Below are 15,262 nucleotides of genomic sequence, written 5' to 3' on the forward strand. Positions count from 1 at the left end.
CCCCCCGCCTCGAGCCCACCCATGTCTCCCTCCCCTCCTGGGCACGTACTTTTGAGGTAGATCCGTCTCCGAACGCCGTAACTGGCGACAGCCGAGAGAATGTGGCATGTGGGCAGTTCCCCGACAATGGGGCAACCTGGAAAAGCAAGACAGCCGCGCCCCGGGAGATCGTGGTCGGAGACGCTGGGGAGATCAGTATGGTATAGATGGCGCATTTCCTTTCCCCGTCTTCCCGCTCCAATGGCAACATGCTCCTCGGGCCACAGGCGGCCGGCCCCGTCACCAAGCAGGGCGGCCCGAGCCCCGAAAGGAGAGCATACGCACGGGAGAAGGACACCGAAGAGATGGAGGTGTTACGGCCCAGGGCCTCGAAGATCCATGCAAGATCGGGCTTCTCCAAGCCGGTACCTTTCGGGGCGCGTGAGCATGCGATCAGTCGGGAGGGGGGGGGGGGGGCGAGGGGGAGATATACAGGGCCGGTCCGGACGGGTGATTTCCATTGGTCAATACTGCACCCCTGCCGAATGATGAGGGCGCGTCTCGCAGCCGGCCCTGGGGGCCCCCCGCCCCGCGTTTGCGCACCTGAGAGGTCCAGCTTCCGGAGGCGGTTTCCGGGCTGTTCGCGCTCCAGGATGTCCGAGAAGATCAGGGCTGCAGCATCGCTGAGTGGATTGTCTGGAGTGGGGCACCCCCTCCAGGGGGGGAAGGCTTGAGCGTGAGTCGGCGGCAAACTTTCGCATGTGGCCATGTTCAGGCCGGCGGGGCGGCACGGGCGCGCATGCATGCATGCGACAGGCTCGGGCACGCACCGCTCAGATCCAGCCCGGTGAGCGTGATCCTGCTCCTCAGGGCGGACAAAATCTCGATGGTGGCTCGCCCCTCGATGCCGCACCCTTGGAGGGGAAACATCCGGCAGGCGGGTGGCGGGTCCCAGTGCCACATATGGCCCAGGGGGCCATGTTAAAAAAGGCCCTTCACCGAGGATATCGCACCAGCCGGACATTCGATGCCCTGCGTGGGGCTCTCCCCCTCCCTGCCCTATGGCCCCCCCCCCCGGTTCAGAGCACCTACCTGATGCTTTAAAGACTTCCAGCTCCGGCTGAAAGCGAATGATGTTGGCAATGAAGGCCGAGCCGAGATCGGTGATGAGGTGGCCTTCGCGCGCGCGCGCGCGCGCCAGACCCGGGAGAAAAATGGGAAACCGGGATGAGTCAGGAGGGAGGAGGGGGGCAGCACGCATGCATGCATGCATGCATGTGTGCGTGTAAAGCAGCCGAAAGAGCCGATGGGCCGGCGAGGCCAGGAAGGCCTGCCTCCAGCATATTTCACCGGCGAATTCGTGCCGATCGGGGCGGCGTACCTGATACGTCCAGGTGCGTGAGCCCGATCGGCCGGACGGAGAGGGCATCGAAGAGTTGCTCCCAGTTGTGCGTGTTCAGTCCGCAGCCTGGGAAAGACCGGCGGCAGAGGGAGTGGAGCCACGGACAGCGTGTCAATCGCTGGCATCAAGCCCCGGGCCGGCAATCGGTCGACACGTACGAACAAGGGCCAGCTGCTGGAGAGCCCGATTCTTTTGCAGCATGGCACACACCCGGTCAAATTGCCCCGAGAGAGAGATGCCTGAGGTGTGCGTGGCCCCGCAGGGGGAATCCACACGGGCTGGAGGTCAGCATTTCGCCGGCCACACCCGTCCCCCCGCCCGTCCCCTGGCGGCCTTCTGGTGGCTCTCACTCTGGCCGGTCCTGGCCTTCTTCCTTTCGGAGCGGGGCTCGCTTCCTTTGTCTTCCAGCGATTGCCTCCCCCTGGCCTTACTCGCCCACCGCCCAGCGCACACGCGCACACGGACACGCGCATGCGCACTCGCATTCAGGCACACACGTACACACACGGACACGCGCATGCGCACTCGCATTCAGGCACACACGTACACACACGTACACGCGCATGCGCACTCGCATTCAGGCACACACGTACACACATGCACCGGCATGTCCTCTTGCTCCCCGGCACACGGTTTCTTCTGTCGCGCGCGGACTCGCCTACCCCCTTCCTCATTGCTGTAGCCACCCCCCCCGGCGCCGAGACGCACCCTTCAGCGAGAGGCTCGTGAGCGTCGAGCCGGGGATCTCGAGCGAGCCGCAGATATTGTCGATGCTGGTCACCGACAGCGGGCAGTCTGACGCAGCACGTCGTTTGGATGGCGGACACGGTCAGGCAAGGGAACATGCTTCCGGCGGATGGCGTGGCCCGGGGCCCGGTGGCGCACTCTTCAAAGCCAGCGACTTGATGAAGCCCGGGAACCGGAGCAAGTCCGCCACATTCTCGCTGAATGCCTCTCGATGCGAGTCCTGGTCTGGGTGGGTGTGTCAGCATGGGCCGGGGCCGGGGCCGGGGCCGGGGCCGGGGCCGGGGCCGGGGCCGGGGCAGGGGGGGGGGGGGGGGGGCTGCCTGGGTGCAAACCACGCCCTCGGCGAGTGCGTTGGAAGCATCTGCCCGCACCGATGAGCCCGAGGTGGGAGATCTGCGAGTGATTCAGGATCACCAGCAGCAGGTTGGCCAAGGTCATCTGGGACATGGATGATGCTACGGCAGGCGTGGCGGAGGGAAGACAGGGGATGGCCGGGTCAGTGTCAGGGGAGCCCATCGGGCCCGGTGGGGCGCGGAGGAAGGCCTGCCCCATCTGTGTCCCCGAGGGCCGCACCACCAATGACCAGCGTTCGCAAGCCATGCATGTCTGGGATCATCCGCGCGAGCCAGGAGTAAAACTTGTCGCCGAGAGCTGGACCGGAGGACCGGCAGCCGGGCCGGTCAGGAGGAGAGGGGCAAAAAGGAAGGCCCGATGGTGGCATAGGTCAGCGGCGGCGGCGGCGGCGGCGGCGGCGGCGGCGGCGGCAGCAGCAGCTGCTGCAACAGCAGGCCTGGGAACGGGGCCTGCCGAGCATGATGCAGGGTGCAGGATGCAGGGGGCGCACCGCGCTCGGACCCGATCTCCAGGTACTCCCATGAGGGATTACGGGTCAGCATTTCCCGGAAGGACTGAACATCGGTCGACTCTATGGTGAAGCCGGTCAGAAGAGGATGGTCAGCGAAGGGGACTTCATGGCGATTGGCCGGGCTTGTGTGTGCGAGTGGGCTGATTCCGGCGTGCTGGCCATACCGCGGCACTGGGAGGGGCCGATGTACTGAACTGCGGCCCCAAGCGGGCGGGGGAATGAAGCAGGCGGAGAGCCGAGAGGGAGAGAGAGAGAGAGATAGATGGAGAGTCGACGGGCCGCGTGGCCTCCTCGGGGAACGAGATCCGCGTGTCAGACCGGGAACCGGCGGTATCATGCGGGGACCTGCCGCTGGTTGCGTACCCTGGACGAGGTGGTCCTGAAAAAGCGGCGAATGTGTAGGCGTGCTGGCGGGCCGCTGGGCCGCAGGCTGTTCATGGGCCAGAGTCATGGGCGACCTTTTGCCCGGGTGGGCGCTCGATGCGGAGCAGATCCGGCGATGTTTTTTTCCCCACCTAACAGGCGAGCATAGAAGGGCCCCTTTGCCGGGGAGCGGGTGAGGGAGCAGCGATGAGGCCGGGCGCCCGGCTTGTGAGCAACCACAAAAAGAGACGCAGCGGCAAGACAGGAACTGGCAGGTGGGGTGCTGGGCGTCGAGAGGGAGAAAAGCAAAGGGAGAGGGGGAGGAAGAACAATCGATCGAGCGGGCAAGGGGGGGGGGGGGAGGGATTTCTTGGGGGACAGTCAGCAAGGCTGCGAGGAGACAGGGCCCCGAAGAGAGGGCGCTTGCGTGGCCAGCCTCGCAAGGGTGGAGGGCTGCTGGCAGGCTGGGCCTGCGCGAGCGGCCCCGATGCGCCATCTGGCCAGCCACACGGAGGCTTGGGCATGGTGGCGAGGTGGGCCAAAGGAATTGGCCCTCTTCCCCTGCCACAAGGAGCCCTGCGGAGCCCCTCGCCACTCGGTTGCCCCCTGAGGGGAACATTAGCATATAGCCTCCTCCTCGGGGCGCCGGGGGGGGGGGGGGGGGGGGGGGGCGGCGGCACCGATTAAATCGGCCGGCTGATCGACGCTCGATTGCCCTCTCGGCAGCTGGCGTCTGGTGCCCTCTTCGGGAAGGAGGGACCGGGGAGGGGGGCGGCCACCGGAGGGAGTGAGGGGGTCTCAGGTTGGTGCGCCAAATGGAGCCAACCTCGGGCCGAGGATGCGCATGGGGGCCCGGCGCAACCCCCCGGGGGTCAGTTCGGACGCTTTGCGACGAAAGCCCGCAGAGAAGGGCCTCGCCGGAGGACATCTGGCCCAGATGAGGGCCAGCCTGTGTATGTGGCCTTGGGGCTATGGGTCTTTTTTCCCCCGTGTCCCTTGTATGTGTCTTTGTGTGCCAGCGTGTGTGTGTGTGTGTGTGTGTGTGTGTGTGTGATTGTAGACAGCAATGCGTAGAGAGATAGTTCACTCTCCGAACCAGGTGCTGGCATGCCATTTGCTCATCATCGGCAGTGGGTCTCGTGGGGACGATGTATTGTCGCTTGGGGAGGGGCGCCAGCCGGGGCAGCCCTCGGCGAAGCCCGGCGGGTGACTCCATACCAAGGTCCAAAGGCGGGCGAAGCGCCAGGCGGACGGAGGGAGGACAACGACAGCCCGGGCCGAAGATCGTGGTTGCGATTGTGGGGAATGCGGGTACTTGTGCGTCGGCACATGTCTCTGCTTCGGGGCATGGGCCAAGAATGCAAAGCCCCGATGAAGTGCATCAGAACATGAAGCAGCATACCGATGCTGCTACGATGTGGATCAGGCTTCGTGCAGGGTGACGCGCGAGAGTATGTCTCTATTGGCGGCGTGGGGCGGGGACGCCGGGTGTACAAGGGCGTGTGGTGAAGGGGAGGGCCAGGAAAAGGGAGGAAGGAAGGTCCAGCCTCGTCCAAGCTCCTGACGGAGGGGGGAGGTGTTCGTGCTGGTGCGCGTATGTGCGTGTCTGCGCGTGTGTGTGTGTGCACGTATCCGGAGAGGAGTTCATACACACACACACACAGGCAGACTGGTGGCCAGGATTGTCCTCAGTTGTGCAGGAAGGAATCGCAAACGATCTCGAAGGGCGGCGGGCCGTCAACGCCCCGAGGGGCGAAATGCACCATCAACCGACCGAAGAGGGAGCGCATGCGAGGGTAAGCCTGCGAGCCGGTGGGCGCGGAGGCCTGCCACTCGAAGCGGATGTTCCGCAAGGCATAGTGAATGAGGTCTAGATCGAGCGGAGAGGCGGGCAACGAGAAGGGGGTCAGAGATGGCGAGGGAGCAAGGGCAGAGAGGGGCCGCGGGGAGGGGGTAAAAAAAAAAAAAGAAAGAGGAAGGAGGGCCGGGAAGACGCACCCTGCTCGAAGCGCCAGGGCATGCGGCCGGTCTTGATGGCCGGAACGGCGGTCATGGAGCCGGAGGAGGACCCGGAGGAGGAGCCCCCGGTCGAGCCGCTGACCGTCGGGACGGGCGGCAGCGGGGTGCCGATATTCGGCTGGGCTGAGCCGCGGTTGGCCATGACCGACAGCGGGCCGATGGCCTGCTGGCTGAGAGGCCACACACGGAAGGCGCCCTCCAGCGGGATGGGCGTCATATCGGCCAGGGAGGCGGCCGAGCGCGGGTCGCCGGCCGCTGCGGCCGCCGCATCGGCACCCGGCTGCAGATGGACCCGCCGCGAGGAGTATGTGCTCGGGAACATGACAGCCACCAGCCAGTGATTGTCCGGGGAGATGGTCAGCCCGCAAACCGGCCCGCATTCCTGGCCGATGATGCCCAGGTCAAAGACCGACACTCGGGCCGCGGTGAGCAGGTCGTAAATGGCCAGCCAAGAGCGCTCCTGGCGAGAGGGCGCATCGCCACCGGGGCCGGCATTGGCCCCGCCGGCCGGGAGGGCCGCACCAGCGCCACCGGACCCCATGGCAGCAGCGGCACCGCCACCGGGGCCCGAACCACCGGTCAGCGGCGGGCCACCCGCCAGCGGGGAAACAATGACAACCGGGCAGACGATGCGCGAGTTGCGCGAGAACAGCAGCACCGACGGGACAGTCGCCTGCAGGGACAGCAGGGCATACTGCGCCAGGGTGGTCAGCTGCTGCGGATGCTCGCGCTTGGCATCCAGGACACGGGCGATGACCAGGCTGACCAGGAACCCGGCGAAGGCGTGCAGGGCGCGCGACAAGGCCGGCAGATGCTCGCACTGTGAAGCGGCCGGCCGGAGGGGCGGGAGAGAGAGAGAGGGGGGGGGGAAAGCCAGCGAGGCGCGTGTCAGCGTCAAAGGGACGAAAGGGGCAAGGAGCAACGGGCCAAAGAGGAGTGGGGGGGGGGGCAGGGGGCAGGGGCGACATGTGGACGTACCCGGCGCGTGAGGTAGAGAATCAACTTGATGGCGCAGGCCATCTCACCCATGGACGCTTGCGGCGAGAAGAAGTCCGTGATGATTTGCAGCAGCTCCAGAGGGGCCTGCTCGGCCAGCAGCAGGAGGCTTGATCGAGCCAATGTGGGCAGCGAAGAAGACCGGGCATTTTGGGTGAAGATGAGCTCCGGGTTGCGGAGGGGCGAGGGCGTCCGGCCGGGGGTCGTGGCGGACCCCGGCGCATTGGGCCCCACATCGCCGCCGGCCCCTGCCGCCAGGGAGGGGCTGCTGGAAGAGGGGGCCGGGCCGCCAGGGCCCCGAGGCCCGGCGGCCCGCGGGCCACCGGAGCCGGCCAACGTGCCGGAGGAGGATCGCACCGCCGACGTCGACCCGGGCCCGCCGGACAGCGGCACATTGGCCGGGAAGGCGATCCCGATGAAAAGCCGAACCACAGACCGCAAGTCCAGGAAGGCGGAGAAGCCACCGGTGCGGGTTTCCGGGGCCGGCTCATTCGGCAAATTCAGACGAGGGGTGCTGGCCAGCCAGTAGCGGCCGAGCAAATCCACGGCGGCCATGCGCGCGCGGGCCATGGAGATGGAGTTGAAGGCCGGCTCGGAGGGAGGGACCCCCGGGCCGAAGGGCAGCTGCAACAGCGAGAAGAGGGCCAGGGCGCACATTTGCCATGCAACCATGATGGTGTTTGGCCGGCCCGGGGACTCCAGCAGGGTCAGCTGCCGGAGATTGCTGGACACCGGGCGCTGGGTCAGCAGGACGGCCACCACGATGGCCGGGATGGGATCCAGTGCCAGGCACTCGCCCAATAGCTGGCCATAGGCCGGGGGGGCGTGCCGACCGGAGCCCGATCCAGCCCCGGAGGAGTGCGCACCGGAGCCGGACCCGGGGCCAGGTGCGCCGTCCAGACGCCCCCCGGAGCCGGGCCCGGGGCCCCCGGGGCCCCCGGCGCCGAGCCCACTGCCAGACCCGGGCCCGGACCCGGGCCCGGACCCGGAGCCAGACCCGGACCCGCCGGTGGTGCTGGCCTGCTGCTGCTGCTGCTCGGCCACCCGGTGTAGCTGGAAGGACAGCAGGGCCGAGAAGCTCCTCAGCCGGCCGAGCCAATATTCCAGCAGCCGGAGCCAGGCCGAGTCCGACAGAGCGGTCACCGTGGACCGCAGGATGGCCTGGCAAGCACGGGTGATGTGCGGCGACGGGTCGATCCAATACATGGACAGGAAGGCCACCGAGGGCGGGGCTCCAAAGAGAGGCTGCGGGGTGGCCGACTCGGGGCCCGACGCACCGACCAAGGGGGGCTCGGCCGCGGGCATCGGGGCGGCCGGCTCAACTGGCGGGGTGCTCACCGGCGAGGCGAACGGCGTGGTGGGCGAGTTGCTCGGGGAGACGGACGGCGCCACCACCACATTGTGCTGATCCAGCACCGGGGAGGCGGTCACCGGCGGCGAGACAACCATGGCAAAGACCAAGTCCACGGTATAGAACTGCACCAGAGGGGCCAGCTTGGCCGAGAGGTCTTCGCTGCTCGACAGGACATTCAGCACCGAGACGATGCTCAGCAGCCGGTGGGCCGTGACAAAGGGCGACAGCGCCCACCCGGATTGGGTGATGATCTGCTGCCGGGTGAGGGGGGCCGCCGGGGCGGTGGCCATCGCCGTGGCCGGCCCACCAAGGGCATTCGGCGCAAAGATGGTGGCCGTGCCGTTGATGCTGCGGATGGCCCAGGTCAGGCAGTCGGGGATGCGCGTCAGGCCGAGCACCGAATCGGCCACCCACTGGATCAGGTCCGCCCGGGGGGAGAGGGCCGCCTCGGCCGGGCCGAGGGTTTCCACCCCGTAGCCGGACTCGAAGTTCGGGAAGACCAGCGGCACCAGATCCCACGCGTGCAGGGCACTGAGGAAGGTTCGCGCCAGGGTGACCAGGCTGCGATCGCGCTCGCTCAGCTCCGGCAGCAGAGGCGGCACCGTCTGTCGAGAGGCGGCGGCGGCGGCGGCGGCGGCGGCGGCGGCACCCGGCATGGAGCCCGCGGCCCCGGCGATCGAGGCGCTGCTCGGGGTGGCCGAGATGTCCGGCATGTCGAGTGCCGCGCCGGCCCCGATGGCCGTCAGTCCGGCCGACAGGTCGGTCGAGGTGGCGGCCGACGGGGTCGGCGACGCCAAGTGCGAAGGCAGGGCTGACAGGGCCCCAGAGAGCGACGGCGACAGGCTGGCCGCGGAGGCGCCCGCCAGGCTGGGACTCGGGACCGCGATGGCGGCTGCCCCGTCGGCCGGCTTGGTCGACCGGCCGGTGCCACGACGGCGCCGGGGCGCTCCACCGGCATCCTCATCGTCGGTGTTCAGCGGGGACTCCGACTCGCCGACCAGATCCAGCGGCTGACCGCAGGAGCTGCAGAGGGGGGCCTCATCAGCCGGAGCCAAGGGGGACGATGCGGCGACCGGGACGCCGCCGCCACCGGCAACAGGAACGCTCGCGGCGGCGGCGGCGCTTGCTGCCGACGTCCCCGGCGCCACCTCGAAGGGGCCGAAGTCGCCCATGCTCGCTGGCGCAAGGGTCACCTGCCCGGCTGGGGGGACCGGTCCGGCCCCCGGGCGGCCACGGCTGGTGGTGGGGGCCTCATCATCGCTGAGAATGGACCCGGATGGGGGCCGCCGCATGCCGGACTCCACGGCGACGCAGTGCGCGCAGCGGGTAGCCCCGATGCCGGCGGTGGCCGGGCCCGGGGACGCCGTCTCCCCGAGCATCAGCAGACCGAGGTCGGGCGAACGGCTGCCCGCCGAAAGGTCCACCAGCGGCGAGGCCCCGAGCCCGGAGTCGGTGGCCGAGCTGCTGGAGGCCGACCGCGACGGGGAGAACAGTTGGTGGAGGCTCCGAGGGAGGGGGTCCCCCGGGGTCGAGGTGTCGCCGGCGCTCGGGCCAGTGGCAGCGGCGCCCGGGGCGTTGGCCATCGTCAGGGTCACGGACCGGGCTCGAAGTGCCGGGCTGGACACGGCGAACTGCTGGCCTTGCGGATGCTGGCCGGCCATCAGGGCGGCCGAGGGCGAGGCCGAGGCCTCGGGCTCGGAGAGAGCCTGCGATGCGTCGGCCAGGCCGCCCCCCGCCAGGCGATCCATCGAGGGGGCTGCCCCGGCGGCGGGATGACGCGGCGCAAGAACCGGCCGGGCCAACAGACCACGGCTGACAAATTGCCGCGCCGGAGACCCGGCGGCCGATGCGTCGACCATCGTCGCCGTGGCCGCCGCCATGACCGAGTACTGTTGGACCAGCCCCTCCAGCGTGCCGACAAGCATGCGCAGCGAGGTGACCAGCAGCAGCTCGATGCAAGGGTCGCCATTGGCACCGGAATTCATGACCGGCACATGCTGGAAGAGCAGCGGGCTGGGCTGGGCCGGGAGGATGGCCCGGCTGGGGGCCGCCGCGCCTGCGGCCCGGGCCGCCGCGCCGATCAGCGGGCTCCGCGGGCCGGAGCCGGATGCACGCACCGACGGCCCGGCGGCCATGGGAACCAGCGTGTCATACAGAGCGCGGCCCGCCGCGTTCCGAGAGTCCCCACGGTCCGGCCCGGCCCCGGTCTCGGCCGAGAGGCTCATCTGCGATTCGGACACCTCGGCCATCATCTGCGTGCTGGCCTTGGAGCTTTGGAGCAGGCGCGTCTCGGCGGAGGTGGCCCCGACGGCCACGGCCGCCACGGCCGTCGCCGCCGCCGCCGCCGCGCTCGACCGCCGCCGCCCCGCGCCCGAGGGGTCCTTGCCATCGGATGCCGCCAGGTCGCCGGCCTGCCGGTCGAGCGCCTGCTGGCGTTCAATTTGGGCGAAGGCCGCCAGGCGCTCGGTCACCCCCTTGAGGATGACCAGCGCGCGTGGGCCCTCGGCCACGCGCTCCAAATACCCGGTGGCCAGATGCCACACATAGACACACTGCGGGCTGCGGGCCATGGACGCGACCACCGAGAAGTTGTCGCTCATGGAGGAGGTCGAGGAAAAGAGGGCATCCCGGCCGAGGGTGGTGGTGACAGCCATCAACGACGAGGCCGACCCGACTGGCGACGAGAAGAGCGTGCCGCACGAGACAAAGAGACGCTCGCCGTCGCAAATGAGCGAGGTGATCGGGTGCGGGTGGCCGCCAAACATGTGGACGCTGCGCGCGGAAAACCGTCGGACCGGGGGGGGGGGGGGGGGAGGGAGATGGCATTCGATTCGGCAGGAGGGGTCAGCAGGCCGGCCATGGGCGGCGGGGGGCAGCCACGAGGGCCCCCAAGCGAGGCGAGGCGAGGCGAGGCAAGGCGAGGCACGCAGGGCAGGAGCCCAGGAGCGAGCGGCAAGAGGAGGAGCGAGCGGCCAGGAGGACCCCATGGGCAATGGCGCACCACTGAAGACCGGCCATGGAGAGGATGGCCACCGAGTGGTCGGCCCCGACGGAGATGATGCACCGCCGGAGGGGGATCCCACCGGACCCGCCCACCACACCGCCCACCATGCTTGTCACGGTGCTGGGGATGGGCGGCGGGATCAGCAGCGCCGTGATCGGGCCCGAGTGGCAGAGGAAGGTGGCCAGCAATTGCCGGGTCTTGAGGTTCCAGACGCGGACCATGCCGTCCGCCGAGCCGGACACCAGGTAGCACTTGAGCGTCACCGAGGAGGAGTCCGATTCCACCAGCGAGGGGGTGGGATCCAGCATGGTGGTAATGCGCGACCCGGGGTGGCCAGGCTCCAGCCAGAAGCCAGCCCCGCCGGCCGGGCACTCATGGGCATCCTCATCGCCGGGGGTGCACCCGCAGCCGGACCCGGCGACCCCGGCCGAGGAGACCGACGTCGCCGCAATCAGGCCAAAGTCTCCGACGGGCAGGATGCGAATCCGCCCATCCGGGAATCCCTGGGCCAGAAAGCGCCCCTGCACCAGACAAATGGCCGACGGCCGGGAGGGGACCAGCAGGCAGGCTGCCGAGGCGGCGGGGTCCACATGCTGCGCCGGGCAGAGGGCCGGCGCATTGGCCCGGAAGGCGGGCTCCCAAATGTCCTCTGCCCGGATGGCTGGCACCGAGCGAGGGGCAGACAGAGAGAGAGGGGGGAGGGGGGGGGGGGAAGAGCGTCAACAAGGAGCAGGTCGATGGAGGGGGCAAGGGGGAGGGGAAGGCGCCACATGCGGCAATGTCTGCCGGGAGGTGGCAGCGCGACAGGGAGCGAGGGGTATATCCACGCACAGAGGGCCGGCGGCACGGCACGGCGCTTGGAAGATGGCATGGCCGCCAGGGCGTGCAGGGCCGCTCCCACGGACCAGGATCGGACATGGCTGGACCCGCCCTCGCGGGCGAAGCTGAACAGCAGCTCCTCGAAGGGAGGAGCCCCGGGGGCCGGCCCGCCGGAAGTGGGAACGCGCAGGATGCAGCTGGTCGGGCCGAGGGACATGGAGGGGACCAAGGTCCGGCGCACGCGCGCGCGATTGGCCCCCGGGCTGATGAGAGCCGTGTCCGGATTGAGGGCGGCCGCCTCGGGCACCAGAGCACCGAGCTGGAAGGAACGACTGGATAGGAACCCGGTGGCCGGGTCGCAGTAGACATCGTAACGGAAGATGTAGTTGCTGCCACTCTGCGGCCCGGGCAGAGAGAGAGAGAGGGGCGTGGATTTCGCGGCAGCCAATGGTCAGCAAAGTGGGCAGAAGGCCATGGGGGAAGAGGCGCGGCCGGAGGGTCGGGAGGAGCGGCGAAAAGACGCACCCGGCAAGAGAGAGACACATGGAGGCGCGTGAGCAGGGCCTTCTTGGAGAGACCTGGCGCTTCGGCCGAGGCATCGGCGTCAGGCTCCACCTGGTCGTAGTCCAGAAGGAGGAACTCCCCGGAATGCCAGCCCAGGGCCGAGGGGCAGCGATCGCGGTGGATGACATCCAGCGAGGAACGCGACAGGAGCTACGGCATTGCGCCCGTGCGTCGGTGTGTGGGTGTGGAAATGCGCACGCAAGGGCGGCGAGCCGAATGTGAGCAGAAGGGTGCATCAAGCCATAGGGAGGGGGGGGGGGCGAAACGTGGACAAAGATGCCTGCGTACCGACACATGCTGGCGACCGACCACCAGCAGGAAGCCGTCGCAGGGGGACAGGCAGGCCGAGACCGTCTGTGTCAGCCGAGCAGTCGGGTTGGCACGCGCCGGGCGCGGCCGGTGCAGCAGCGGCTGCTCCTGGAAGCGTGACATCAGCTGTGCCGTGAAGGAGCCACTGGAGGGGTCGTTCGGCACCGGGAGCCCGGTTTGCGCGACGACATGCGATCCACCGGCCGAGTCGCGTGAAGCGCCGGACCGGCCCAGATGCAGGGTCTGCCCGGCCTGGTTGAGGACCGACTGGACGAATTGGCTGGAGGTGGCCCGTCGACTGGACGGCGCCGGGGCGGCCACCTCGCGGTCCGGATACGGCGGCAGCAGCGACGCCAGGGTGAACACGCGCAAGGAACCGTCGAAGGCAAAAACAAACACCTCAACTGTGGCGGGTGTCAGCGGCGGGGCCAGCAGCACGGGCGCGGGGGAGTGTCAAGCGTGCGGCCGGGCGAATGGGAAGATGTCAAGCGCACATTGGTGGTACAGAGTGAAGTCCACCCACTGGTCGGCATCAGTGAGGCTCAGGTGCGCGACCACGCGCATGTAGCTCCGGGTGAGACTGCCCGAGCGAGGGGTGTGCCCGCCGAGCAGGTCCACCAGGGTGGAGACCCGTGACCGGCCGGACACCAGGGCATAGCGCGGGAGCGTGTCCTTGGAGGAGAGGAGGCCAGTCCGGCTGGATGGGCGGCTATGCCAGCAGCAAACAGGGGAGGGGGAGGAGGGAGGGGGGGACGTGGGGGACACTCGGGGCGTCAGGAGGAGGAGGAGGAGGAGGAGGAGGAGACGAAGAAAAGGACGAGAAGGGCAGGCGGGAGGGCGACATCAGGGCGGGGCAGAGGGCAGGCGGACATGTTCAAGCAGGGCAGCAGAGCCAGAGTCTTGGGACAGCCATCGAGCAGGCCGCGACGGGAGGCATTCAGGCAGCGGCCATCATGCAACGACCAGATCATCAAGACACTTGGAATCGACGGGGGAGAGACGGTCAATCGGCATGGACAGGGAGGCTGGCGGAGCATGGAGGAGACGCGCACCCATCTTCATCGACACTGGCCAGCATCGGAGTCAGGCGGAAGCCGAAGGAATCGAGCGGCCCGCAGGACACATCGGCCAGGGCGGTGATCGGGGCAAAGTGACCGAGGAGCAGGGCCTTGGGCTGGGGACAGGCGTGGGCGTCAGGGTGCGCGTGGGAGTGCGGGAGGAGCGAAGGAGGCCGGGGGAGGGGGGAGGGGGGGGGGGAGGCAAGGAAAGGATGGCGACCGGGACATACCACCAGGTTGTTTGACTCATCCGGGCGCCAGAGCCAGATGTGCCCACGCCGACTGGCCGTGGCCACAATGATGCCATTCTCCCCGATGCCAATGCCCGGGATGAGGGTGCTGCCGGAGGGGACAACGGTGGTGGCGCTTGCCATCGAGCCGGGATTGGCGTCACCGGTCGACCGTGAGGGCTGCATGCTGTAGTATGTGGCCGACTCGCGGCGCGACAGGGGGGGCGTCTGGGGAACATGATTGGGGAAGCCGGAGGGATCGGCAGCGGCGGCGGCGGTCGTGGAAGCAGCGGAGCTGCCCTTGTCACGGGAGGAGAAAAGCGACCCGATGATGGTGCTGCTGAAGGAGGAGGCCGAGCGTCCTGGCGACAGGACCCCGGGGCTGCTGGCACGACTGTCCCCCCCGGAGGAGGCGCCCGATGGCGAAGGGGGGGACGCGGCCGATCCGGTGCCGGAGAGGCGCTGCTGCGCGTCGAAGGCCAACTGCCCGAAGGCTCGCTGCATGCGCGACGAGTAGGACGAGTGCGCCACATGCACCAGGCCGACATCATGCCGAGGGGTGGTCAGCCACGAGGCCAAGGTGGCCGCCAGCGGCGGCGTCGGGCAGGGCATGGCTCTTTATCGGCAAAGGAAGAGGGGGGAAGGGTCCCGAGTGGCCGGCGAGCGCCCGTTCGCCAAAAGGTGCGAGGACACGAGATGAAGTAGGGAGGAAAGAGAGGGGCAGGCTATTCTTGGGGAAGAAAAGGACGGAGAGGGGAGGGAGAGAGAGAGAGAGAGAGAGACAGAGGACGGAGACGGAGGTGAGGTGTCTGGCCGTCTTTCGAGACAGAGCCGGAGGGGCTGGCCAAATGGTCGCCGTGTGTGCCGATGCCGGGTCGAAACGCACGCACGCACGCACACACACGCACACACACGCACACACACACACACACACACACACACACACACACACAGCTAACGAACAGACCGCAGGACGGCACTCCTCGCCCGGCCCTGGCCCAAGACGCCGGAGGAGGAGTCTCGGGAATGCGCCGACTCGCTGGTGCAGGCGAGCGGCGGGGGGGGGGGGGCTATCCGGAGCGCGGGGCTCCCCCTTGCTCTAGTTCTCTCCCCGGCTCGGCAGACCCCTGCTTCGCTCCGGTCCTTCTGCCCCGCACAGGACCCGGGGGAGCCACGGCGTGAGACCCGAGAAGCTGGCCCCCAGGCTCCCGCCACCAGCACAGGGGTGGATTCCCACAGGCTAGGTGCCAACCCGGTGCGTTGGGAGCATGAGGCCGCCGGGCAACCCGAACCTCGGCCACAGGGGTGCCTGCTAGCGCCCGTCGGGAAGAGGGCCCGCGTCAGCGGCAGAGGGGGGCATTAATTCGGCCGATCTCAGGGGATAGATGATACTTGTTTTCGGATGCCCGGTCCGACGGAACGCGAGGACGGACGGGGGGGGGAGGGCGCTGGGTGGCGACAGGCAGCCCCACATTTGGGCCCCGTCCGTGCCCCGACAGACGCGCATCCCGGCATTTCTTCTCCTCCAACACTTTATCCTCGCACCCCCTTCA

General features: G+C 68.7%; 3 protein-coding genes across 3 annotated transcripts in view; all 3 read right to left on the minus strand.

Annotated features, from left to right (window-relative positions):
* H696_06215 (hypothetical protein) overlaps positions 1–1,582 on the minus strand; it is a gene marked incomplete at both ends in the record, with an annotated part of 2,229 nt that extends 647 nt beyond the window's left edge. Inside the window, 7 exons of the mRNA XM_009499961.1 lie at positions 50–136; positions 325–408; positions 583–675; positions 810–893; positions 1,072–1,155; positions 1,361–1,447; positions 1,540–1,582. Coding sequence (XP_009498236.1) covers positions 50–136; positions 325–408; positions 583–675; positions 810–893; positions 1,072–1,155; positions 1,361–1,447; positions 1,540–1,582 — 562 coding nt within the window. The remainder of the gene's footprint in view (positions 1–49; positions 137–324; positions 409–582; positions 676–809; positions 894–1,071; positions 1,156–1,360; positions 1,448–1,539) is intronic.
* A 469-nt stretch (positions 1,583–2,051) lies between these two features.
* Positions 2,052–3,444, minus strand: H696_06216 (hypothetical protein; the record flags this gene model as incomplete). Its single annotated transcript, XM_009499962.1, has 7 exons — positions 2,052–2,176; positions 2,267–2,353; positions 2,500–2,583; positions 2,702–2,779; positions 2,973–3,053; positions 3,158–3,187; positions 3,357–3,444. 7 exons carry the CDS (start codon positions 3,442–3,444, stop codon positions 2,052–2,054), a joined length of 573 nt encoding a protein of 190 aa, XP_009498237.1.
* Positions 3,445–4,818: 1,374 nt separating this feature from the next.
* Positions 4,819–14,490, minus strand: H696_06217 (hypothetical protein). Its single transcript, XM_009499963.1, has 11 exons — positions 13,710–14,490; positions 13,474–13,595; positions 13,292–13,399; positions 12,916–13,130; positions 12,401–12,825; positions 12,074–12,262; positions 11,561–11,945; positions 10,727–11,390; positions 6,354–10,497; positions 5,355–6,195; positions 4,819–5,226 (listed from the first exon to the last, which is right to left on the minus strand). Exons 1-11 carry the CDS (start codon positions 14,319–14,321, stop codon positions 5,045–5,047), a joined length of 7,887 nt encoding a protein of 2,628 aa, XP_009498238.1. The 5' UTR covers positions 14,322–14,490; the 3' UTR covers positions 4,819–5,044.
* Between the last annotated feature and the right edge of the window lie 772 nt (positions 14,491–15,262).

The sequence above is a fragment of the Fonticula alba genome, assembly GCF_000388065.1.
Source record: "Fonticula alba strain ATCC 38817 unplaced genomic scaffold supercont2.31, whole genome shotgun sequence".
NCBI lineage: Eukaryota > Rotosphaerida > Fonticulaceae > Fonticula > Fonticula alba.

Bases quoted from the DNA above. Each gene is read 5' to 3' on its own strand.
- H696_06217 (XM_009499963.1), bottom strand. From the start codon at position 14,321: ATGCCCTGCCCGACGCCGCCGCTGGCGGCCACCTTGGCCTCGTGGCTG. The intron at 11,946-12,073 runs GTGCGTCTTTTC...CCCGGGCCGCAG, and splicing joins ATGTGTCTCTCTCTTGCCGG to AGTGGCAGCAACTACATCTT. The intron at 6,196-6,353 runs GTACGTCCACAT...GCCGCTTCACAG, and splicing joins TTCTCTACCTCACGCGCCGG to TGCGAGCATCTGCCGGCCTT.